At 36.1% G+C, this 25,032-nt stretch overlaps 2 protein-coding genes across 10 annotated transcripts; one reads left to right on the forward strand and one right to left on the reverse strand.

Moving 5' to 3' along the window:
* Positions 1-175: 175 nt before the first annotated feature.
* map7a (microtubule-associated protein 7a) lies at positions 176-11,846 on the reverse strand. 8 transcript variants are annotated; one of them, XM_083551066.1, is made up of 15 exons: positions 11,432-11,846; positions 10,356-10,457; positions 8,250-8,324; positions 8,001-8,164; positions 7,262-7,364; positions 7,062-7,175; positions 6,183-6,325; positions 5,917-6,026; positions 4,818-5,008; positions 4,003-4,135; positions 3,667-3,832; positions 2,584-2,667; positions 2,363-2,410; positions 2,072-2,258; positions 176-1,690 (listed from the first exon to the last, which is right to left on the reverse strand). In XM_083551066.1, exons 1-15 carry the CDS (start codon positions 11,538-11,540, stop codon positions 1,680-1,682), a joined length of 1,740 nt encoding a protein of 579 aa, XP_083407192.1. In that variant the 5' UTR covers positions 11,541-11,846; the 3' UTR covers positions 176-1,679. The 8 variants fall into 8 exon arrangements, with proteins under 8 accessions (XP_083407192.1, XP_083407194.1, XP_083407193.1 ...); XM_083551068.1 differs by having other exon boundaries at positions 176-1,687; positions 11,432-11,815; XM_083551067.1 differs by having other exon boundaries at positions 176-1,687; positions 2,072-2,261; positions 11,432-11,807.
* A 1,973-nt stretch (positions 11,847-13,819) lies between these two features.
* On the forward strand, positions 13,820-21,616 carry LOC310731472 (uncharacterized protein). 2 transcript variants are annotated; one of them, XM_083551154.1, is made up of 7 exons: positions 13,820-13,999; positions 16,343-16,477; positions 17,567-17,642; positions 17,734-17,776; positions 17,860-17,934; positions 19,845-19,906; positions 20,014-21,616. In XM_083551154.1, exons 2-6 carry the CDS (start codon positions 16,350-16,352, stop codon positions 19,889-19,891), a joined length of 369 nt encoding a protein of 122 aa, XP_083407280.1. In that variant the 5' UTR covers positions 13,820-13,999; positions 16,343-16,349; the 3' UTR covers positions 19,892-19,906; positions 20,014-21,616. The 2 variants fall into 2 exon arrangements, with proteins under 2 accessions (XP_083407280.1, XP_083407279.1); XM_083551153.1 differs by lacking the exon at positions 13,820-13,999 and having other exon boundaries at positions 16,201-16,477.
* Positions 21,617-25,032: the final 3,416 nt, after the last annotated feature.

Below are 25,032 nucleotides of genomic sequence, written 5' to 3' on the forward strand. Positions count from 1 at the left end.
ATTTCCAGCTAATGAAAACGAACTATGGCAAGTTTTACAAGAGGCACAGCAAAGTGTTTCAGCTGAATGTCTAGAGAAACGAAGTGTCAGGATGCTGAGAGTGTAAAACTGATCTTCATGCTCAGGGAGGTTTTTTTTTATGAAAATAAAGTGGAAACATCTGGACATTTATAGATTTGTTTCATCAAAGTAAATCTTTATATATAATTGAGAGAGACACACTTTTCACAGGCAATGGATATTCAAGCGTAATTAAACATTCTGAAGCAAAGCACTTTTTATTTCTTTTCCGGAAGACGAATAATAAATCAAAGATGTACAGACATGGAATTGTCAATTAACCATTTACAATAAAGAAAAACTTTCGAATACTTCAGTAACTGCCCACATCAATAAACGCAGCACAGTTCATTACTGTTAGTTTCAAAGCGAGTTTATTTACATTAATAAAACACTTATTTTTATTTATATATAATTCATCATTGCACAAGCTCAGATCTGTATTGATGATGAGATCATGTTTTCTACCACACTACAAAACTGATAGGAGAAATAAATGGAGTCCACTTTCCCAAAATACATCACATAATAGACAGAGAGAGAGAGAGAAAGAACGTTCTGTGATCTGTGTGTGATCCATGTGCTTCAGTGCTTTATGGGATTTTTACTCTTATACAGCAGAATAGCAGCGATGCTCAATGTGAAATATATTGAGGAAGCAGCTGAGCTCATTGCTCACGTCCCAGCAGCAGAACATACGACTGATACACGGCAAAGCACAGCCGATGCTGAAGCTCTTCAGTTCCTTAATAATAATCACAACAGCTTCACAGGGAAGGAAGCTAAAGTTAAACTCTGATATATGAAACAGGTAACAGAGCAGTGTGTATACTGTATACAGATTTAACACTCGACAATCTTTTACTTTCGAGGTAAAGTTCGTTGGGAAACTCTTTTTGTCCAACATGCATCATAAAGCTGACATAACCACATTATAAACCAGTCATTATAGAAATTACAGTCTGTGAGCATCAGGTTTATTACTATAACATTTTTTTATGTTTGCTAGCTAGTGTTATTAGTGTGTGTAGGTTTTATGACATATGACATACTGTACAGCATCACCTCAGCAATTACTCATTTCTGATTGGCTAGCAGTTTCTAATTCATTACTGTGTATATTTATTCACAGAGACTTGTACAGCAGATACTTTATATAAACTAACAAGAATGTAAAACAGATATTAAAATATGAATAACGTAAAAAAATTTGATGTTTTGTAAGAAACTTATAATCATTGATATTTTGGTGCTTTGTAACAGCCAGTTTTGGCTTTTTTGTACCACAAAAAGTTGCGTTTTCTTTTTATTCCTTATCCAAAAATAAACTGGTGAAAGAACGAATGTTCATAGCAAATTAGCAGAACATTAACATGTGATAAAAGTGTCATGACGGTCGGGTTTAATGTGTTTGTGTCAGGTTTGTGAAGATTTTTTTTGCGTAGTTAAGTAGCGAGTTAGCAAAAATTAATTACAAAAGAGCAGAAAAAGGTCAAATACTTCTGTTCTACTGCAAAATTGAGGAAGATGTCGAAGGCTCTTTAAGTGGCGGTAAAGCAATTCTGCTTGCTGTCTTACATAAAGTACATGACGTGTCGCAGGTTCCTTGGCGATCTTCTTCAGATGACTTCTGAAGGACGAAAAAGTGAATACAATAACAAATGACTGTGTTAAGTATCATTGAGGGAGAAATTCAAAACCTTTCAATAGAATCTTAATAAAAAAAGTCACCTTCCCATAAATACCAGGATTTATAAATATACTGTACAATATCTTGTATCTTTTATTTATTTTTAAATAAATATAACCCAAGAAATGTCAAAAGAAATCAGGAAATAACAAGTACACAGTCAGTGTACATCATCCGTGGGGTCATTTGCATATTGGACGTGATTGGTTAGAAGTCCTCATTCTTGTGTTGTGACATCAGAAATCTTGAATTTTTATCATTCCTATATTGAGCAGGAGAAATCTTTAATGTGTTTTTTTATTATTATTTTTGGTTCCTCACCTGCTCTTTGATGGGCCTGGATCTCCTCCAGACCAGTGAGGGTGCGGATGGACCTGCGCTCCTTGAAGGCCACTGTGGGGAGAATGTCCCCCTCGTTGGCTAAGCCGGGAAGCTTGGTCACTTCTTTTAAGGGGAGGTTGTGGAGGGGCTTCACGTTCTCATTAAGCAGCGTGGAGGACAACGCAGGCTTCTATGAGACAATATATATTTTTTCAATATTTGTGGAGAAACATCTGTGAGCATTAGCTTTTTTTTCTTTTCATTTGGGCATTTTCAGGAAAATGTCATTACCTTCTCAGCATCTGTCTTCCTTGTTCTTTTCATAATTTCTTCTAACCGCTGTGGAGACCAATAAAACATATCATATACAACAGCTACTTTTTGGGGATTTTCTTCTGGATAGCAATGAAGATAAAGATGACTGGCCTGTGATTTTCTAGGATGTGAGATATAAATAAGGTCTCAGTGCTCAGGGTGACCTACTTTCACTACTGAGCGGACAGCCATCTTACCTTCTTCCTTTCCTGTCTCTCGGTTTCCTCTTTCTGGAATCGTATCTCTCTCTCGATTCTCTGTCTCGCCTCCTCTTCTTCTTTCTATAAGCAAAAACCAAATGTAGAACCTTAGAGAAACATGCAAAGGAAGGATGATTAATACTCAGTGTAGATACTGTAGTTAAAGGAGTAGATTGTGTGGCCCTCTGCTGTATGTGAAGTGAACTGCAACAACATCTATAATATTTACATTTATTTGGCAGATGCTCTTATCAATTATATCTATATTTATATTACAATTATATCATTTATTTGGTCTGGAGACTCAAATAAATGTCATTACATTATCAATTGCACAGTTATGATTTTTTTACACTTTTCCAAAATACTTCAAATTTGCACCATTATTATTTATAATATATATAAAAACTTTGCACTCCTATAATATGTTTATTGAATATACATATGTATATTTATGAGGGCTGTCAATCGATTACAATAGTTTTCAATCACACTATTGAATTTTATTACTACTTATTTTTTTTATTTTTTATATCAGAGTAAAAAGGGACGTAATGAATAAATGTTGCGTTGAAGGTTTTAATTTCGACTCACATATTTATTTATATTTTTTATAAAAATGGTCAAACGGAAAAATAAAAGCGTTAATAAAACTTGTGCTAATAAAATTAATTACTTAAAATTAATTTGCGTTAACGTTATTAACACCTTAATTTTTACAGCCCTGATATTTATATATATATATATATATATATATATATATATATATATATATATATATATATATATATATATATATATATATTAGATGTATTTATAGTTTGATAAATTCACTTCTAGTTAGATGCTAACTGCATGTCATTGGCCCTGTACTTGTACTCTGCACAATGACAATAAAGATGAATCTAATCTAATCTAATCTAATTCTGCATGTTTATTTAGTACAAAAGCAGCTATTAGCAGCTAAACCGCATTCGAACAAGCGCATTCATTTTAATTAGCTGCTGCACTGCTCCACAATTTCTGACCAATCAGAATGAAGAATTCAACAGCACTGTGATATGGAAACACATCTTTGACCTGCTGCTGAAGTCGTTTCTCCTCCTCTCTCTGCCTCTGAGCCTTCTCCTCCTCGGCTTTCCTTCGTTCCTCCTCCTCCCTTATCCTTTTCTCCTCACACTGGGCCTCTGCTTCATGCCTTGCTCGCTCCTCAGCTCTCCGACAGGCCAATTCTTCTCTGTCTCGCCTGAACACACACGCACACACACACGCACACACACACACACACACACACACACACACACACACACACACACACACACACACACACACACACACACACACACAGCCATATATTAAATAAAGTGAGTTTAAATAATTCTCTATAGTGTGTTTTTTCTCCCTCTTTCTCCTCACCGCTCTGTTTCCTCCCTCTGCCTACGCTTTTCTTCTTCTCTCTCTCGCTGCAGTCGAGCTTGTCGTCTCTTCTCCATCAGCAGACGTGAAGCTTCTTCAGGGTCTGTGGTTCCTGCTGAGGGTCTGCTCGGGGCTTTTAATAAAAAAAGTTGACTTAATTCATATTTCTTTTAAATTTTTCCGTCACAGCAGCACTGTTGAACTTTTCCTTTTTTTTTTTTATTTTTTTTACATAATTCACATGTACGTCACAACATGTATGTAGTAGAAATGGATAAAAAAAGTACAAGGTGCCGCTTGATAATAAACAAGAATTGTGATCGCTGGAATATTTCGGAGGGAAAAAAAAAAACGCTTTATGGTTGTTGCTTTTACTCACAAAAAATTATAATTTTTTTTAATTATTATTTTTGTCTTTTGTTTTTACTTTTGCTTTATTTTTCCTCTCCAGTTAAGTATAAATAGCATTATGGCTATTCTGCACCCTCTTTGTTAATTCATTTGATTTTGTGATTTTAAATCACACTAAAGCTAACAGTGAAAAAGTGTTCTACATACCACACCTGGTATATGCTTTACATGCAACCAATCAGCAATCAGAAATACTGCTAGCCCCACCCCCAAAACATCATTTGTTAGTGTTGATAAATTGCACTAACAAAAATGTGGGACATAGTATAAAAAAAACCCTCCCATTCTGTCCTAACAAACCCTCCCATTCTGTTGTAAAAGTTAAACTGGAACTAGCTGTGAAATAAAACTTTTATAAACAAATTAAAAAATGCTATTTTTTCATTAAAAATTTCTTCTCTTACCATTAGGAACTTGAGGAGAACATGCAGGAGCAGCCAGAGGTCTGTTAGAAGCCGGGTTCTCCTGTTTCGGTGTATTAAACACAACATCTATGTGCAAGCTCGCAGCAGCTGACTGATCACGCTGATCTTCCTCCTCAGGCAGGGAAGGCAAACACTCCTGACTGGGAGACACTCGCAGATTCAGTCTCGATCTAAGTAACACAGAGAGAATTTGTTTATTCTCTGTTTTTTTCTATACAAATATTACAGTTTATTATTATTATTTACACGCTGCTCTAAATGTGAAGTAATTGCAGCTAGAAATTACTACTAGCTAAATTATAAAAATCTAAGAACACGTTTACTGTATTATTAATGTATATACATTGTAGCTTTGTTGTTAGCAAGTTTAGCTTTAAAAACAAGCCTAGAACAAGCCTGAGTTACAAGACAGAAGGTTCACAATCAATCATTGTTCAGCATTTTTTTTTTAAATGTTTATCACCATTATTCTCAACGAACAGCAACTAAACACAATCATTTCCAAACAACCAATTACTGAGCACCATTATTTACTATGACCTATCAGAGATCACCAGTATTTACTATAAACTGTTTATACTACTGAAACAATTATTCGTCTCTGATCACCATTTTTCAAAACTGACCAATCATTTATTCACCATTATTCCCAAACACCAGTCATTGATCACCAATATTTAAAATGAAAAATCATGGATCATCATTATTCCCAACAGCCAATGACTAAACACCATTTTTTTTCAATGACAAATCATTGATCACCAGTAATTACAATGACTTATCAGATATCATCAATATTCAAAAACAACCAATCGCTGGGCACCATTATTCAAAATGACCAATCACTGATCACCAATATTCAGAATGACCAATCACTGTTCAAAAATTAATTGTTATTAATCACCATTATTAAAAAAGAATATCATAAATCACCATTATTCCCACCATACAACCAATCAAGTGGTAGCAGTAACTCTGCTTCATGTCTGAAGTTTTATATTTTGGGTAAAATTATTATTTTTTATTTAAAATGAAACAAATATCTCATACACTACACAACATTAAATATATAACATACCCTGTTGATGAGGACATGTTTTTTTTTTCTGTGGCTGGTATGAAGCTGCCTCTAACACTCGTTGTGTGAGTGTGGGGTTTTTTCTTTTCTTGCCTCTCAAGATTTGAACCCTGAGACCCATAAAACACACACACACACACACACACACACACACACACACACACACACACACACACACACTGAAACAAACCAGCTGTTTTTCCTATACTGTACAATGCTAGTGCACATTCTTAGTGGTCTTAATGAGAAAAGCAAAAAAATCTCACAGGTTTATTTTCGGAGGTTTGTCGGCTGCCACCGAACCCCCCGGGCCTGATTGTCTTACTGCGTGTCGATGTTCCACTGGGTTTCTGAGGACCACTATTGGTCATAGTGTGGCATGAAACTGCACGTCGACAAATATGAACAACTGAACAATGACAACATGGTTTTGTGTTTATAAAAAAAAAAAAAAAAAAAAAAAAGAGAGAATGAGTGAAGGAAAAAAGAAGACAGGAGAAAAGCAAGCACTAGCATTAGCACATTAGCACAGCTGCTTCACCTGCAGATTTGTGTAAATCTCTGGCGGGTTGGGATTTGCTATTTTTAAAGAAGCAGTTTGTCATTTTTAGAGCTCTCTCTCCAAACCCACTCACTCTGCTAAAACCTATGCTTGTAGAGTCCCCAGAGCTATGCAATATTTAATTTAATTGAAGGTGAAACTAATGTATTGACAGATAAGCATAAAAAAAAGAATGTTTAAAACAATTGCAAGCTAAATGTTTCTTCGGCGTCCTTGAATACAAAACGCATCTTTAATCTACTACGAATTGCACCTTTAATACACTCTGGTTATTCCCTTCGCTTATTAAGTGAATTTTATATGAACTGTCAGAGAAGCCTTGTTTTAACAGAAGGTGCTGCTTGTCACGTTTCAGGGCCAGAAGAAATGTAAAATTAAACTAAAATAAATTGCTTACCTGCTCTATAACAATGTCATAAATGATTCCCTGTGCTTTTAATAAGGCTCTTGTCATTGAATATTACGGGTTAAGATTTCTTTATTATTATTATTATTATTATTATTATTATTATTATTATTATTATTCCAAACTGCTTCTTTAATGTACTGCAAATTGCACCTTTAATGCATTCTCATTGGTTACCTTCTCCTCTGGACAGACACACAGCACTCCTGCTCCTGGCTAGATAAGAGATGGTAGGAGTCTGAAGGCGATTAATCAGGTTTATCTCCCATTGACTAAGCGAGCGGCGTTTAGCTGAAGAAAAGCAAAGCAGAGACACTTAAAGCAGAAAGAGGAAGTTAGGAGAAAGAACATGCACAGAGCCAAGGAGAGGATTTTACCCTGTGTGTTGTTCTTAGTCTTGCACACTCTCCTCTGTGTACTTCTCTCTTTGGCTTTCTGGCTCCTCTCCATGGTCTTCTGCACCACAAACTCGTACCGTTCCTGAGAGAAAAGAACCGAGCATTACGTTACATCTCAGAGTTCAAACCAATCAGCAACGTAGTGTGAGAAAAAAAAAAAAGGTATAAAAAAAGTCCTGGTTTTCAGTAAACTCCTACAATAAAAGATCTAGCACAATAGAATTTATGGTATGGTGCTACATGGAATTATCTAGTAGAAGCATTATTATTCAAATTTAACCGAAGAACCTCTATTCTTTTCTAAAAGTGTGAGAAAACTGTTGAAGGCTCAACTTGTGATGAACCTCTCATTTAATTCCTTTTCATCGGTGTGTTGAAATCCTTAATAATTTTATTTAGGTTCTATGCGAAACAAGACACCAGTGTTTCTCTCTCAGAGAGTGTTTCAGGAAGAACCATTGAGGAATCCCTTTTTGAAAGCTTTTGGTTCTAGAGTATTTCAGCATTGTTCATCCTGCTCATTGGAAGAAACACTCAAAGGTTGTATGAATTAAACTAATCACAGCAAGCAGTAAACAATAAACACGATCGGTAAACACTAACGAATGTTGGATAAAAAATTGAGGTGTTCTTTTTCGTATTCGTTTGGAACCTTCTTAAGTGTTCCTAAAGAAGCGTTCTATCCCTGAACCCCTTCAAGAAACCCAATTTGACTCACTCGATCTTCTTTGAGCCTCTGTCTGCGTTTTTCCTCCACAGCATTCCTCCTCCTCTCCTCCCTCTGTCGCTGCTCCTCCAGTCTCTTACGACGTTCCTCCAGGTGCTTCTCATAGAACCTCCGAGCTCTTTCCTCTCGGGCCAACCAGCCACGCTCCCTTGATGCTGAACACAATCGCACAGTAACAGTTGCTCTTAGACAAAAATGTGGCGGAAAAATAAAAACAACGATGCTTCTGGGAATAAATACCGAGCTGTTTGAGATGTTCTTCTCTTCGTTCTCGGGCCAGTTGCAGTCTCTCTTCTACCTTCAGCGTCTGAGACTCTGAGAAACACACTAGGATCAGTGACTGATACATTTCACTGTGTATTAGAAAATATTACCTTTGACACTGGAGACTCGTTCCGTAAATGTTCAATCAACGTCAATTAAACCCTGTGAATGAGTTATTACTTTAAAAACAATTGTGTATTGAATATAAATGGATAAACACATTTCAAGTTATTAAATACTTATATATCATGTTTATATCCTTGTTCCAGTTGGTATTTACTGAGAGGTGCTGAGACTATTGGTAGCGTCAGTGTCTTTTAAAACTGGTTTCTGTATTTACGTTATTTCAGGAAATAATTTTTATTATTTGAGTTTTATTTTTGTTTGCAGAAATCATAGTTCTGAAGTGGAAAAAAAATATTTGCACATTGTGTAACTTCTTCAGGAGATTTTTTAATTCATTTTACACGTGTACAGAGGAAACTTTGGGCACATTTTTGGACTTTTTCTTTTTATCTACAGTAGTTTTTAACCATACTCTGGAAAAAAATCCCAGTCCAATAGTTTACCTTGTGTATCTTTTTAAAGGTCTTAAGACTAAATCCTGACCCAGAGTCACATGATCTGATTTGCTCTTATTTTATTGCTAAATTTTGTAAAAAAAAAAAAAAAGATTTTTTAGAATGTAGATTTCTGAGAATGAGGCATTTCACAATTTTTGTTGTTTTATTCAAACCGAAACCCACGTTCTACAGCCCCAATTCCAAAAAAAAAATGGCACACTGTGTAAAATGTCAAATAAAATACAGAATACAATAAATTGCAAATCTCTTAAACACATATTTTTTTTTGTTATTTACTTTTTTCTCGTCCCAACTCTTTTAAGGCGTGTTGCAGCCATCAAATTCAAAATGACCTTTTTTCCTTAAAAAGTTTTCTATCTTCTATTGTGAAAAAAATATGGGTTTATAAAATTTGCAAATCATTGCATTCTGTTTTTATTTACATTTTAACACAGTGTTGGAATTATAGTTGTACCTGTACACCGGATTGTGTGTGTGTGAATGAGTTTATTAGAGAGACAGCGCATGTAGGACGTTTTGGAGACAAGGTAAGGGGGGTGAGATTGAGATGGTTTGGACATGTGCAGAGGAGGGACATGGGGTATATCAGTAGGAGAATGCTGAGGATGGAGACACCAGGAAGGAGGAAAAGATGACCAAGGAGGAGGTTTATAGATGTGGTGAGGGAAGACATGCAGGTAGTTGGTAGGCAGATGTAGAGGACAGGGGGGTGTGGAGACGGATGATCCGCTGTGGCGCCCCCTAATGGGAGAAGCGAAAAGAAGAAGAAGTATGCAGTTGATCAAATCTAATCGGCTCGGCTTGTCTTACAATCAAGTTCATCAGAGCTCAAGAAACAAAACTGATCGTAAAACATTCCAATTTGTGAACTCACAATCTGGTTGAACCTGAGGGTGAGCAGCCTGTGCTTTATCACCTTTCAGTTCAGAGATGTAACAAACAATGGTTCAGGTAAAATTTTTACTAAAGCAATAAGCGGAAATCTTACCTCAGTTTGACTAACATCAATACCCTTAGCTAAAAAATTTATTCGCCACCAAATCAAACTTTATCTGATGGTAAATATGATGATTTCAGACCAAAATGTGTCAAATAAAAAAACTAGATAGTTATTTAAGAAATGTAAAAACATGATCACGATTAGACATTTTTTTCACTTTTTACGTGAAAGTGGACTTTCACTTTTTTATTCTAAAATTAAATCCATACTTTCACTTACGTATAATTTTCAGAATATTTTCTTTGATCTAAAAACACCACTAGTCTCATGGTTAAACGCGATGCTATGTGAGTCACAGGTTTTTTTATTATCTGAATCGATAAGGTTTGTTTTGCTGAGAGATTTTGTAAAAGCTCATTCTCTCCACATTTTCTTCCATTCTGCCATTTGTGAAGCACAAAGAGGCTCATTGTATCACTGTACCACATCAGCACCGAGTCAGATGAAGCGAAGGAGGATTGCAGCAGGACTGAGGGTCAAACTCGAGCTGTTTCACACCTGCAGCAGCATGTCCGGTTCTTCTGATATTGCTGACGTGTGCTGAGGGAGAACAGGACCTTCTCTTCTGTTCAACTTTGGACTTCAGATCGAGGTTGATTTCTGAAATTAGTTCAAATTCAGTGAACTAAAAGTTAAAGGTTGAAGGTGAACTTTGTAATGTGTACAGACCTGAAAGTTACATGTAGCTGCATAGCATTAGATTTATTTATAAATGGATTAAAACCCTATAAATGCACCACACTGAGTGTGTTTTCCTCATTTCATAGACTTTCTGTGATCAGTAAACATATATACTTTTACATCACTGCAACAACAAATCGTTAACATAAAGGGGCGGCCATTATGGACAACCAGATTTATTTTATTTGAACCCTTTTAAGCCCTGCTTCCAAAAGTTTAAAGAATGTAGCACAAAGCTATGAGCGATGAAGATGATGATAAAAAAGTTCAGCTGTTGCAGAAAATTGTATAGACTAAAGAATGTGAGTTTGAGAACTTAAACAAAGAAGCACAGCCCCACAGCTGATCGAGCTTCATCTGAGCTTTACATCGTTAAAAACCTGCAGATAGGCATCAGACCTGTCCCGGGCTAAATGTTGTGTTGTTCTCCAGCACAGCCCAGCCCAGGGCCTACACAAAGCTACAAAGACATTATTTGTTTGCAGTGAGAGTGTGTTCTGGGGACGAGGTGGTTGAGATAACACGTCCACAGCACCTGACTTACGGTTCCTCAACTCAAAACTCAGATGCTGGATGTTAGAGGCAGGCGTGTGGGAAAACTGTGATTTGTGTGGTGTCCGATTGTTCAAATCTTTTGTGTGTATGTGTGTACGTGCGTCATTGTGTGTCTTACATAATAGAGAATCATATGATTCTGAGAGAACCCTGGAGAACCAGTAAGTAGCCTGGGATGGAACCATCTAAAACAGTGACACAATTCTATACTGTAAACTATGTGAGCATGAAACATCCTGAGCAGTGAAGACGTACCAGTGTGTATGTAAACGTCATTTACATCATCCATAGAAAAAACCTACATCATCAGGCTCATTAGTGTCAATCCATACACCCACCTTTCATCTTTTCTTCTTCTGGAAGGATGGAGAGCTTAGGGAACGTCGCCTTGCCAGCCTGCCTCCAGGTTCTCTGCTGCCCTGCCAGGCTCATACACGGAGCTGGCATCGTACTGTTACACCCTGATTCTGTTCTGTGCTCTAGGGTCTGTGTGTGTGTGTGTGTGTGTGTGTGTGTGTGTGTGTGTGTGTGTGTGTGTGTGTGTGTCAGAGAGAGAGAGAGAGAGAGAGAGAGAGAGAGAGAGAGAGAGAGAGAGAGAGAGAGAGCAAATCATTCTCACCAGCCCAGGCTACGTCCCAATCCCCCTCAACACCAAGAGCCCTATAAACGAATCTCTTTTGATTTGCACACTTTTTCTCTTCCCCTTTAAGAGCCAGCATCATTCACGTCAGCAAGGATGAGGAGCTGAACACAAACACACGCACACACACACACACACACACACACACACACACACACACACACACACAGATGCTCTACGGACTTAGCAAAGCAACAGTGAAATTTCAGACTAAGTGTGTCGGCATGACGTTACCTTTTTGTGTTAATAATTGAAAGGATACATATTGAAGAGAAATCAACTAAATATAAATAAATTAAAGAATTTTAATAATTAGCATTAATATATGTGCAACATATGTGAAGCATTTCTTTTACATTTACATAAATGTGCAAGATTTAAACCTGTAATGGAATAAAAAATAAGTAATTATTTAACAACAGTATAATAAATGTAAAAAAAACAACTCATATTCATTGACAAATTAATAGGCAACAATAAATTATGTATTAAATATTAAGCATATTTAGAAGAATTAGCATATTTATATATCTATATTCTGTCGAATATGATTTTGCACATCCCATAATGAAAATCTAAAAGTACACCTTTCGTACACTAGGTGGCACTATGGATCACGTGACAATGGGGTGACGGCATCTCACACGCCCCCCTTTTCCATTCAGAGACTCTCGGCATCATCTCACTTTACAATCCTTCAGCAATCTCCAATGCAGAGTGCAAAAGTTTGTGGACACCCCTTTCGGAGAGGAAAGTGCACGACTGTTAAGAGAGAAGATGTAAAAGAGCATGAAGAAGCCTACAAACACAAACTCATTTACATACATTTACATTTACAGCATTCAGCAACTGATCTTATTCAGAGAGAGAAACACACCAGAGCTTTGTATCTCCATAAAAACAAATCAACCTCAGGGACTAAAACACTGTTACTTACGCAAGAATAAACCAACGTGTGACATGTTACAGTGAACGATTTATTAACCGTCATTTACCAATAAATTCTTTACCTAAATATCTTATATCGATATAAATTCACCTGCAGAGGTACTACAGCACACAGAAATACTACATACAAATGAAAGACAAATGAAATAGTTTGCATAATGTTGCAGTGCTGAATAAACATAACACGGTGGAAAAGTCAACATTGTAGGAATAAATGAAATAAAATTAAACACAAGATATGTATAAAAAAATATTTTAATAATTTATTATTATCCATAGAATATTATTATTATTATTATTATTATTATTATTATTATTATTATTATTATTGTTGTTGTATACTATAAACAACAGAAAAAATTGCAAATGGTCTGTGCAATATTATATTTCTATTATATTAAAAAAATATCAAATGTGAGAAAACCAAGCAAATATGACTTTAAAAATAACAAGCATAACCACAGCTGGGAAATAAATATGGAAAAGATATCACAAAATAAAAGGTGTTTTATATTTGTTACATGAACATTAAAGCAAAATTCTTTCTTGAAATATCCCAGATGATAAAACACCCCTAGAACACAAACGTTAAGGGCCTTGCTTAAGGGCCCAAAAGTGGCAGCTTGGGAAAATTGGGGCTTGAACCTCCAACCTTCTGATTAGTAACCCAGAGCCTTAACCACTGAGGTACCACTGAACACACTGGTGTATTACAGTGAATAAAAATACAAAATTCAACATAATTAGCTGTAATTAGTAATTAATTAAGAAAAAAGGTAATAATAAAAAATGTAATAAAATAAATACTAAATGCTATATTTTAAACAAAATATATAACATTGTTTTGACTGTCTACAGGTTTTAAATGGTCGATTATTTCCTTTTAAACCAATAATGAATGCTTTATTTTCCAGCTAAACAAATATTGTGGTCACCAAACACACATTTTAACACTCTGACATGTATGTAAATAACCTTGAGCAAAGGAAATATGGTCTGAAATTATAGGGAACTCTGATAAGGAGAGAGAGAGAGAGAGAGAGAGAGAGAGAGAGAGAGAGAGAGAGAGAGAGAGAGAGAGAGAGAGAGAGAGAGAGAGAGAATGAGGAAGTGTGACTTTTCAGTAAGGTGTATCTCACCTGTGTGTGACACACTCTCACATACACACACTCATTCAGGAGAAGGTGTTTAGGACACACACGTGGAGAAGACGTCCTGCGTGTGATCTAAGGAAAAGGTTAAAGGTTCAAGAAGGACATTTTCGTCCCCCCCAAAAAAACAAAAACCAGCGGTGAACGTTTCTGGCAAGAACACGTACGTGACTCTTTATTCTCTTTTCTTATTTATATACAAGGTTAAACAAATAGAACGTAACTTTAGAACACAGTTTGCTGCTTTTGGCATGTTAGTAATGAATTTATTGGAAATGTGTTTTAGGCTTTGAAATATACAATATAAACAAGGACATACAGTGTAAAAAATGCAAAGAAATCTAAAAAAACCTGATATTTACAACCCAATATATTTACACGTTTTATTTATGTTTTACACATTAGTTTTATACATGGTTTTTTGGTTGATGTTTTCTAAAACAGTCATTGCAAAGTCTTTTGTATGTTTATTCGAGTTGAGGTGAAGTGAAAAGCAGTGATGTGAAGTAGAGATTTTCTTATCTCAGGTCGTAAGAACCAGTTCCCAGGTTTAATTGCAGTTTTGGGGTGTGGCTGAAGCAGCACACCCGGAATTTAAACATCATCACACATCACCGCCTGTCGAGATCGTTCCTGAATATTTATATCATGAAACAACAACACTGAATAATCCGGAGAAACATTTTCACATACAGTCAACTTTATTTATTTCTATTGCGCTTTACACAATGGACATTTTCTCAAAACACTCACAAAGTTTTCCATCGTCGCAGCACAGGACATTGAATTAACCTTAAATACGAAATGGGTGAGAGAGTATCACTATAAACACTCTCGCTCTCTCTCTCTCTCTCTCTTTCTTTCTCTCTAACAGACACTACCATTTCACTATCATTGAAACTTAAATCACACTGAAGTATCCTGAACATATTTTGAAAGATTTTTCTTTCATGCAAACAGACAAACCCCAAATTATGGCGCAATGCCAAATGGGTGTTTCTTTTCTTTCTTTCAAAGGGAAAAGTGCAGTAAAACCGCATATCCAAACTAATGTAATCAGCCATGTACTAAAGTCCTCCCGGTGATGGAATTAGACACAAAATCAGATCATTATACAGATCAGAAGATGCCACTGAGCTCCTTTTGTAGAATTTGTAGTGATACAACCAAACAATGGTGTGTTCTTTACAAAACCCTTGGCTACTAATATCGCATACAGTAGCTGAGAACTTCATTTGTCAGGATGATGGATGAGGGCGACGCGTGTGCAAGTAGTAAAATACACTTGTTCCTGGAAAAACCCAGAGTTTATTACTTAAACAAACAGTATCATGAAGTAGATGGAGATATAAAAAAAATCTAGGACAAAAAATTTGGAATTGAATTGAATTGAATTTGGTTATATATATATAAAAAAAACTTTAGGTACATTGTCCTGGTACGCACAAAACAATACAAATAAAAGATGATCTGCAGGTGTTGAGCATGACATCTGCATCCTCATATGGAGGTGTAATGGTGTTGAACATCTCCTCATGGAGATTTAATTATTCATATGTGCGTGGAGTGTATCATGTATAAATGCCTTAATGAATGATCAGGAACTGCAGAGCAACTGTGAAGCCACTACACTAATAGCATGATTTGCTCGTTCGCTCATCAAACAACAAATCCCATAAAATGTAGAAAATTTGTGGTAAAATCATGAGCATGTTTTGAACTGTTATTAGAGAACAACATCTCAGTGTGTGTCATTCGTAACACAGACCTTTTCAGAATAATCTGAAAACATAAAAAAAAAAACCCCATAGAATTCATCGTCTGAGTTTTCCAAAATGAATAAAAGCGATTCACTGACCGAACTAAACTTCGGTTTACACGTGTCTGAAAGCTGAAGGATCTGGAGGAAACATAAGGATTGTGAATTGTATCATTACCACAGTGATTTTCTATTACAGAAACCCCCCCCCCCCCCCATTGTCAATCTTTTTTTCGTGCATCTCACCTGTTAGAAAGAAACCCTAAATACTTCACAATCTTTAAGCCAGAAGATTCACAACAAAAACTCAGGTTGCCGTCTGTCTTATCGTCTGTGTTGGATTCCTCCAGTAAACTGCCCCTGAGATGTTTAAGGTGCTCTGGGATGTAGTGCCCAGTGTTCCTGCATTAGACCCCAGATCCATTACAACCATGATCAGGATGAATTGCCTGCTGACGAAGTGAATTAAAAAATTTACATTCATCTAAGAGATAAGAGTGTAGTATTAAAGAAGCTACTTAAGAATGAATTCCTGCATAATTACTGCATGAAGGTGTAACATGTGTTGATGCAGGTATGAGGTGTGTAGTTTGCACAAACTGGAGTTTTAAAGCTGAGAGTCATCGAAATACAATTGAATGAATATACTCAATTTCCCACAAAGAATCATAAAGAAATCATAAAGACTGTTTATCTGAAAAACTCATCACCCATTAACTCATCACTGGTGTTTCTTTGATGGCTTTAGAAGCGGAATCATGGCGCCCATGTATGTGGATTTGCCGACGTGGGAGGCAGCGAACCTCCCGTCTGTGGCGCTCCTGTCTGTGGTCATCCTCTTTGTTCTCGCCATCACGCTCCTTGCTCTCTGTACCAGTTGTCAGCGGTAAGGGTCATCAGCAAAACAATCTACACGTTTTGTCATCCTTCACGCTCAGGGGCTTTTCATTTATCTGCTCCTTCACTACGACAACATTCCAGGACAGCACGGTCAAGTTTGTCAGCTCGAGGAATCTGTCAGGAATTAGGCGTGACCCAGTCGTACCAAAGTCTAGAGACAAGGATCACACAATACATACATTACATGTGATGTCACTGCTGTCACTAGTGTGGTGTAAAAAAAAAAAAGAATTACAGACTATAACCACGAAAAGTGAGAGTTACTTGTAGACTGTTCAAATACAGAAATTAAACCCAAAAGCTTTTCTGGCACGTAGGAAAACCTGACTGATGGACTGCATAGTGTAGGGATTGAAATGCAATCGAGTAGGGATGGAAATAAATTATCTCAAAACAGGATATCGGGCCAAAACTCCATGACATGGTTCAGACTTAAATATAAAATCAAAATAAATTAAATATAAGATTCATTTGATTTCTTAATCTATTTATGCATTTTACTCAATTCAGGTTTGAACTAGTGTCGTTCTATTGGGAAAAAAAATAATTTAATTAAGCATTTATTTACAGAAAAATTAACCAGCAAATAATCGAAGAGAACTGCCTTTCAACTGAGTAAAGAACATGAAATGGGTTGGAACTGTGTTAATATTCCTATATTTACTTGGTTTATTTTAATCCAATAATTGGAAATACTGTATCATTATTGTACTATTTGTCATATTTGTATAAAATACTTAGTAATTTACTTTCAAAATATATATAGCTGCACTTTTACAATTCCTTTGTACGTGGTGACAATAATTTAGATTTTTAATAAGATGATTACAATTTTAAAAAGCTGCAGTTTTACTCGCGGCCACCAGAGAGCAGTAAAGAATTCAGTCTGGTTGGCGTTTGGTTTTAAACGTGCAATAATAATTATTGCCACTAGAGGACAGCCTAGTTTTGTCAGAGAAATGTATCATGTAATGAACTGGTGATATTGTTATATATAATCTAACTATTAAAGTTGTTTTATTAGATTTATGCTAATCAACGCTAAACAGTTTTTATTTTGGTTTTTTTTAAACAGACAGTCCTTTACTCTGGAAAAAAGCAATACACCGACATATTCGGCAGAGACAAACTCCTCCACGCTGGTTCGAGTTGTAAGTAAAGCCATGATCTGATTTCAAAAGATTTGATTGAGTTGCATTCGTCAGGTGTTTACAGTGTTGAATTTAACACGTGTGTTAACAGGTGAAGCCAGGAACTGAAACAGAGACCCCCACCCCTGAAAGAAGTAAGTATTGCAGTCTCATATTCCTCGATTCACTCAATGCGAATCACTGACCAAACGTCATTTGCCCTCTTATTTCTCTCCAGATCTCAGCGTGCTGCCTGAGGACCTCCAGCTCGGCCCCAATCAACAGTTTAAAGCCTGGAGGAGTCACACGCTAGGTCACACCTCTGTCCTCGTATATATCTATGTACCCCAGCACATTTGCATCCATGACGCCATTTTGTTGCACTCTATTAGAGCTTTACTTAAAATAACATTTCCCTAAATGATGGTGAAATGTGAGGTCTGTATAAATACCTCATAACAAAACCTCACAATGCTGAATGCTACACTTTATTCGAGAGCTGTAGATGAATTACAGTTATCAAGCTCGGTGTTATAACTACTCAATTTTCAGTGCAAAAGCTGACACTGAAGCAGTAATTCTCAAAAATTACAGTTTTCAAAAAAGTTTAGACTTTTTTGCACAATCAGAAGTAAAATATGGTTAGAAATAAGTTTATTAGAGAAACAGCCCATGTAGGATGTTTTGGAGACAAGGTGAGGGAGGTGAGATTGAGATGGTTTGGACATGTGCAGAGGAGGGACATGAGTTATATCAGTAGAAGAATGCTGAGGATGGAGACACCAGAAAGGAGGAAAAGAGGAAGGCCAAGGAGGAGGTTTATGGATGTGGTGAGGGAAGACATGCAGGTAGTTAGTGTGAAAAAGGCAGATGTAGAGGACAGGGGGGTATGGAGACGGATGATCCGCTGTGGCGACCCCTAATGGGAGCAGCCGAAAGAAGATGAAGTAGAAGAAGTCAAATGTGGCCTGATGGAGCATAAACTTTGAGCTAGCAGTGTTCCTAATGACTACATATTAGCAATCACATTGAGTTAGAAGCAATGCTTTATTCGTGAGAATATAATAAGTTTGGAAACTTTTATGGTTTTCGAGAGACACGTGAATGTTCCTTTTGTTTCTATGCAGCAAACTCTAGATTTACTTTGAACAAACAAATCTATAAATGTCCAGATCTCCCACTTTATTTTTTACTGCAAAAAAATCCCCCTAAAAAATATTCACCTGAGATACTTTGTCGTGTCTCTTTGAAAACTTGGCAAAGATGTTCTTCACTAGATTACTTTCTGACCAATAGGATTTGGGTGTGGTGACTGGGCAGCTCTATTCTGTGATAGATAAAACTCCAGACGAGAGTTTGCTCTTTAAATAACGTTTTCAGAGCTCAGACATCGGCTCAGCGTCTTTTGAGTGGTGAAGTTGGTCGCAGTGAGCCTCAGTTCAGACGGAATTGCATGTATGGAATGATGTATGGAATGTATAGAATGTTAGCATGTTGGTTCAGTGTTCCTTCCTCCATTCAACCTACATGTACATACTGAGTTAAATATTTCATTTAAAATCTACTCTAAGTACCCGAGGTGACAGTTTGATGTAAATGAAGACCGTTAATTGACGAGTTTGTTAGGGTGCCATTACTATTTGCATGGAGTTTTAGCTAACACTGGAATAATAAGGTGTTTTTATGTTGTTTTAAGATGTTGTGATTTTCTTAATTTATAAATAACTTAAATATATTTATTTCAAGCTAAACGCTAGTGCTCACTGGCTGTTTGTGTTGCTAATGTGAAGATATATTTGCTAATGTGACTGGTTTACTTTGACTTTTAGCAGTGTTAGCTAGTTTCTAGCATTGTTTATTTTGAGCTAGCAGTGTAACAGTAGTTTGTAGTTAACATAGCAGTGTTTATGAGAAAAGACCATAAAGAAAATTGAGAAAGAAGTGCTGCAAAATTTCTGAAATCAGTATTGTGACATCTCTGTATGTGAATCTACATGTTTAGAGATTTGTTTAAAAATAAATGACAAAGAATTGTTGAAAACATCACATGAAAACAGTACATGGTGCAAATACTAATGGAAGTTCAGCCTTGTCTTCACATGTTTGGAGCATTGGTGTCTATAATAAGTGATGTCTTCTAAGGGGCACAAAATGAAACAATACCTCATTATTATATTTGTGTCACATTTTCATGATTTTTTTAATAATTTTTTTTACCTGTAGAGAACAACACACATACAGCCGTGAACGATGGCATGGTGACCATGTAGAGAGTCTGATGGCGAGTATGTACACTAAACACATTCATGTCCTGTGACATAATCATGTTTGTGAGATTAAATAATAAATAGAGCTTTTGACTTTGATCCAACACTGCTCTTATCTCCAACAGGAACAGCCTCATCGTGTCATCATCTGTCATAGGATCGAGTCTCGAACTGTGTCTACTCAAAATACTTCTCCGTAAAAAACAGAAAACAAATCCTCTCAGAAAAGACATGAATAACACTTCCCACGCATCGCTGTCACCATACCACAGCATGTTCACAAACAGTGCTGAAGAAAAGAAGGTTCCAAAAATGTTCATGAGTGGAGCTCTAATTGAATCCTTTTTTTTTTTAGGTTGGTTTTTTTTTTTTACGTCATGACCCAAAGCACGGTGGGCCATCTCTTCTGGCTAGCACAAAAAAACAGATGATTGATCTTGGTGGTGCTGATATTAGATCACAACTGTGCAGAAGAACATCAGGATTTCTAGCGCACCACAAGAGTGAAAGGAACCTGCTCTACTTTATTGGCCAGAAAGATAAAAATTCATCCAAGAAAAATGTCATCATTCACTCTTATAAATGAAGGTCACTTTATCTTGTAAACATAGATGATTTTAGATATTATAAAAGTTTAATTTTGGTTTAATTTTACCATCGGTGTTGGGGAATCTGACATTTCTCAAATAAATTTTACACAAGTTTAGGTGAAAATCAGGGTTCTATAAACAACATGTTTCTAAAAATGTTTTATATACTAACCTTTCAAAAAAGTATTAACATCTAACAACAACTAAACTAGCAGGCAAAACATTTTATAATAATGTTGGTGATTCCACTTGGTAAATTATTTCCCATGGTTAAAGAAGACCCACAACAGTTTAATGGGTCTGTATGAAACCAAACTCTCAAAGCCTCATTGATCAATCGTGGTCATTTTATTTGTTTTGTTTTTTTTTTTTTACCAAAAATGTACCAAAGTAAAAAAATTTTACCAGAAAGTTTCCCTGATTTTCTCCATACTCACATTCTTGTGTTAATGAACAGCTGTAAATACCAAAGTGCTGATTTATATATAGAACCGCATACAAAAACTGTAAAAGCAAAGCTCACAGACGGCTGCAAAACAAAAAAATAGGCAGAATTCCAGTAATGCAGCTCATCCACTGCAGCGCTTCTCTCCAGACACACACTGGCCTCGTTGTATAGGGTGCCATTACTTTTGTCCTGATTAAATTGTAAAGTCTTATTTAGCGCTAGCAACTTTCAATTAACAAAAAATTAAGGAATCCGGGAAGTAATTGGCAAAACTGATTCAAATTTAACAATAAAATCTGTTTGTTGATTTAATATGCGTTGATTTAAAGTCGATCAGTCGGGTTTCTGATTTCTGCATGTCCATTTTTTTACACAAACTCAGCAACTAATCAAACTGGATTTTCTGCTATTTATCATGTGAATACTGTGCAAACATCTTACAGTAAACCTGTTTGTATTGAGAGTATTAAAAAAAAAAAAGGCCCGCCATGAGTCATAATCAGTTCATCAGTAATACTCGGCAGGAGTGCTCAATGAAAAAGGTGTTAGGCTTCACGTAACCGAGGATGTCGTGTGTATCTGTGTGACTGAAAAGATGGAACTACTTAACTCCTTCAATCTCTTTCCTTTTGAACGGTTTTCTGTATGTGACACACAACGTTGGGAATGAATAAAAAACCTGTGATGTTTCTCCTTCGCATTGTTTTCACCACTCACTGTTGATCTCTGTTGTGCCTCAAGCTAAAACCGTAAACTAGATGTCTGATGAAATCAACACAAGCAGGCTTCTCTTTACCTCCCTACCTGTCAGTCATGTTTCCTGCTAATTCAGAAAACTCTCACTTATGCTAAACTTCAGGTGTTATAGGTTAGTCCTGTGTTTTGGAGCCTCGGGTAACGTTCGCCATTCCAAAACCGCTGACTGCTTTTAAACCTGAAGATATTTAATGCTTGCCATAAGAGTAACTTGCCAGAAGTTGTACACAAGACAAATAAATTAATTTAAGCTATTCTTATGAAGCATTTATGAAAACAATTTATGCTGTTTTTGAGGGTTTTCACATTTTTTCACATAGTATTAATATAACATATCATATCATAAATAGATATGAATCAGGCTACGGTGATTATTATTTCTGAATATTAACTAGTATTTTAAGTAGTTTAATATCTACTATCTAGTAACTAATGAAGTTGCCATCTACATATTACATACAGTGCTCCAGATATTAATTGTGCAAAACATATGATTTTAAACAATAAAACTACATGCTATTTGCACATACTGTGTACTAGCAGCTTTTAGTACTTTTGTCTCATCTTCACTTTGTCCTATATGTTTCTAGTTAAAAAAAATTCTGAAATAGACAACACACACATTGCACATTACCTTTCACTCGTCTGTCAAAAACCTTTCTCTCGTCTGTCAAGGAGTTCTTCAAGGATCACTTCTTTCCCATCCGGCTTTTTTTTTTTTCCCCCCAAATATCATAATTCAATAATCTTCCTCATGCATTTGCTATAATTTCCACACAAACGCTACAAATGCAATTCAGAATGAACAGATAACATTTTCTAAGAGAGATAGGTGGTGTCACTGAGACTGGAGTTGCATGAGGTCATGAATCCCATTGAATGAAACTGAGGTTTTGAACGTTCATGCAGACATGACCCAACAGTCAAACACCACAAACAAAGACCACATTAATTAACAGGGACATGTAATGCGTTTACAAATTTTACAGATTGTAAAAAACAGCCCCACGCTGAGGTCTGGATGAGAAGTGATGTGGTAGAGGAGTGATGTAGCTGAGGACGAGGAACTTCAGAGCCAGAATTCACACATCACAACACAAACTTTATTTAAAATTTATATTTCTAAAAGAGTAGAGATATGGTTTAAATTTAATGACGAGCTTTTCAAGGGATAAATTGTTTTATTTTCTAAATCTATTTTTTGTTTGAGTCTTGGTGGTTATACCTAGATTAATTGCGGTTACTTTGCAATTTTGGTCTGAAATTGTGTAATTTCCGTATTGCGATATTAAAAGACTATGGTTTATGAATTTCCTTACTGATTATATGATTTCCTTTTCATTAGTCTGGCAAATATTTCCCAAAGCAGACTGCATACCACGTATCACATTTCAGCTAAGAGTCTTTTACCATAAACTAATCCCGTCTCTGATGAACACTTTCACAGTCAGATTTCTATATGCAGATGACCTTCAGATCAGATGTCAGTCTCTGTACTTAGGGGTCGCAACTATTTCAGTGCCATATGTCCCCATACCTCCAAATGACTATTCATGCAATGCTGACATTACACACATGGTCATTATTTACATGTACATCTAAAAATACAGTGTTCACTGGAAGTGTCAAAGTTATAACATATAACATTATTTAACATGGAAACATTAAATTATAGAGAAAGTAACACACTTATTGTTATGACTTACAATTGAGTTTACACTGATATAATTTTGAGCACACACATATACACACACACACACACACACACACACACACACACACACACACACACACACACACTTAGGTCCTGTTTAGACAACTACTTTTAACCCTCAACTTCTAATAGCATATCTATGACTGTGTAAGCAATTTTCATTTCCGTCTAAAGGATACTCCGGTGTTTCTCAACCTAATCTCTTCAAATGCAACAGGTTTAATCTATGATTTCAATTCTACAACCTTTACACTGTAATTCTAAGAAAATTTGCATAAGACCGACACAAGAGAAATTTGAGAAGTTCGGGAGAGCATTTCGACACACCGACAGGATGTAAACGATAACATCATACTAAATGAAGTCATAATATGCAACTGGTTTTATTGATTTTTTCGCTTCAAAATACACTTCATTTTTTATCTAATAGAACATGAAATGTGAAGAGCAAGTCACGTTACAGACTTATTTATCAAGAAGTGAGATTAAACATTATTATTCTTGTTGTTGTTAGTATTCTAATTATACAAACTGAACTGAACTGAACAAATGGAAGGTTCGTGTCCTACCTTTTCTAAAAGAGTTCTAAAACAAGACACCTTCTGTTGAATGCTTCTAGAGGAATTAACAGAGTTAAAAAAGCAGCCCACCTAGAAACTAAAAGGCAAAAGGTCATTGATGTGGTGGGGGTGGATATGGACGGCTGGGGGTGGTGAGGTCAGTAAAGCAGTGTCATGAGATTGTATCTAAACTGGAATATGGTCTGGTATCACTATGGGTCTGTTTTGCAGTTTCACTTATTCTGTTCATTCTCTTGTGCTGAAATTGTGAAATTGATACTGTTTATTTCTCTCCAGGAGAAGAATCTAAATAATAGATTTTTGTGTCCCGGGAATTAAAATCACAATGATATTTATATCTGCCTCTTGTAAAACTATATTAGGAAAAGACTCCAGATTCTCGAATACCAGTACAACACTTATAAAACTTGGAACTTAAATTTTTTATTTTCTTTATAGGTGTGGCATGAAGTGAAAACTCTTTCTTCGTCTGTATTTCTGTGGATTTGTGCTGTATACACTGATACCTGATGTGTGTGTTTGTGTTACTTAATCACTTCACATTAGCCGGAGCTGTTAATTAGGTGATTAATCAAATCAGCAAACAGAAGAAAAGAAATAGTTGATTGTCCAGGAGTGTGAATTTCTGTATGCAGAAATAATGGAATTATTTTAGACTCCAAACCCCACATGTATATGGATTGGTGATGAGACTCTGAATTAAGTCATGCATTTTGTTTGTGTAGTGCACAAACTTTTTTTTTGCTGTAACAGGTGAGGCAATAAACAGTTCAAGTTGTGTGTGTGTGTGTGTGTGTGTGTGTGTGTGCGCAACCCCTGAATATATACCCTTGATTGATTGGGTGAGTTTTGAACACCAGTTTGGTACTATATGACATCATCCTACAGTAATTATTATCGAGTTTATATTACATACGTGTTTATTAGCAGGCTCGTGCTAATGCTAAAGGTGAAGAATCGTTTTACTCCTAGTGCATGCATGGTGTGTGTGTGTGGGGGGGTTGTAATGCGACGTGCAGCGCGAGCTCAAGCAGCCACGTGCTCTTCTGCACGTA

The sequence above is a fragment of the Silurus aristotelis genome, assembly GCF_946808225.1.
Source record: "Silurus aristotelis genome assembly, chromosome: 9".
Classification (NCBI taxonomy): Eukaryota; Metazoa; Chordata; class Actinopteri; order Siluriformes; family Siluridae; genus Silurus; species Silurus aristotelis.

Coding starts and splice junctions, on each gene's coding strand:
- map7a (XM_083551065.1), bottom strand. CDS start 11,540: ATGCCAGCTCCGTGTATGAGCCTGGCAGGGCAGCAGAGAACCTGGAGG. Junction 7,365..8,000: donor AGAGGCTCAAAGAAGATCGA/GTGAGTCAAATT, acceptor CTTTTCTCTCAG/GAACGGTACGAGTTTGTGGT. Junction 6,326..7,061: donor GTGTCTGTCCAGAGGAGAAG/GTAACCAATGAG, acceptor GTCATTGTTCAG/TTGTTCATATTTGTCGACGT.
- LOC310731472 (XM_083551154.1), top strand. CDS start 16,350: ATGGCGCCCATGTATGTGGATTTGCCGACGTGGGAGGCAGCGAACCTC. Junction 16,478..17,566: donor CTCTGTACCAGTTGTCAGCG/GTAAGGGTCATC, acceptor TTTTTTAAACAG/ACAGTCCTTTACTCTGGAAA. Junction 17,643..17,733: donor CCTCCACGCTGGTTCGAGTT/GTAAGTAAAGCC, acceptor GTGTGTTAACAG/GTGAAGCCAGGAACTGAAAC.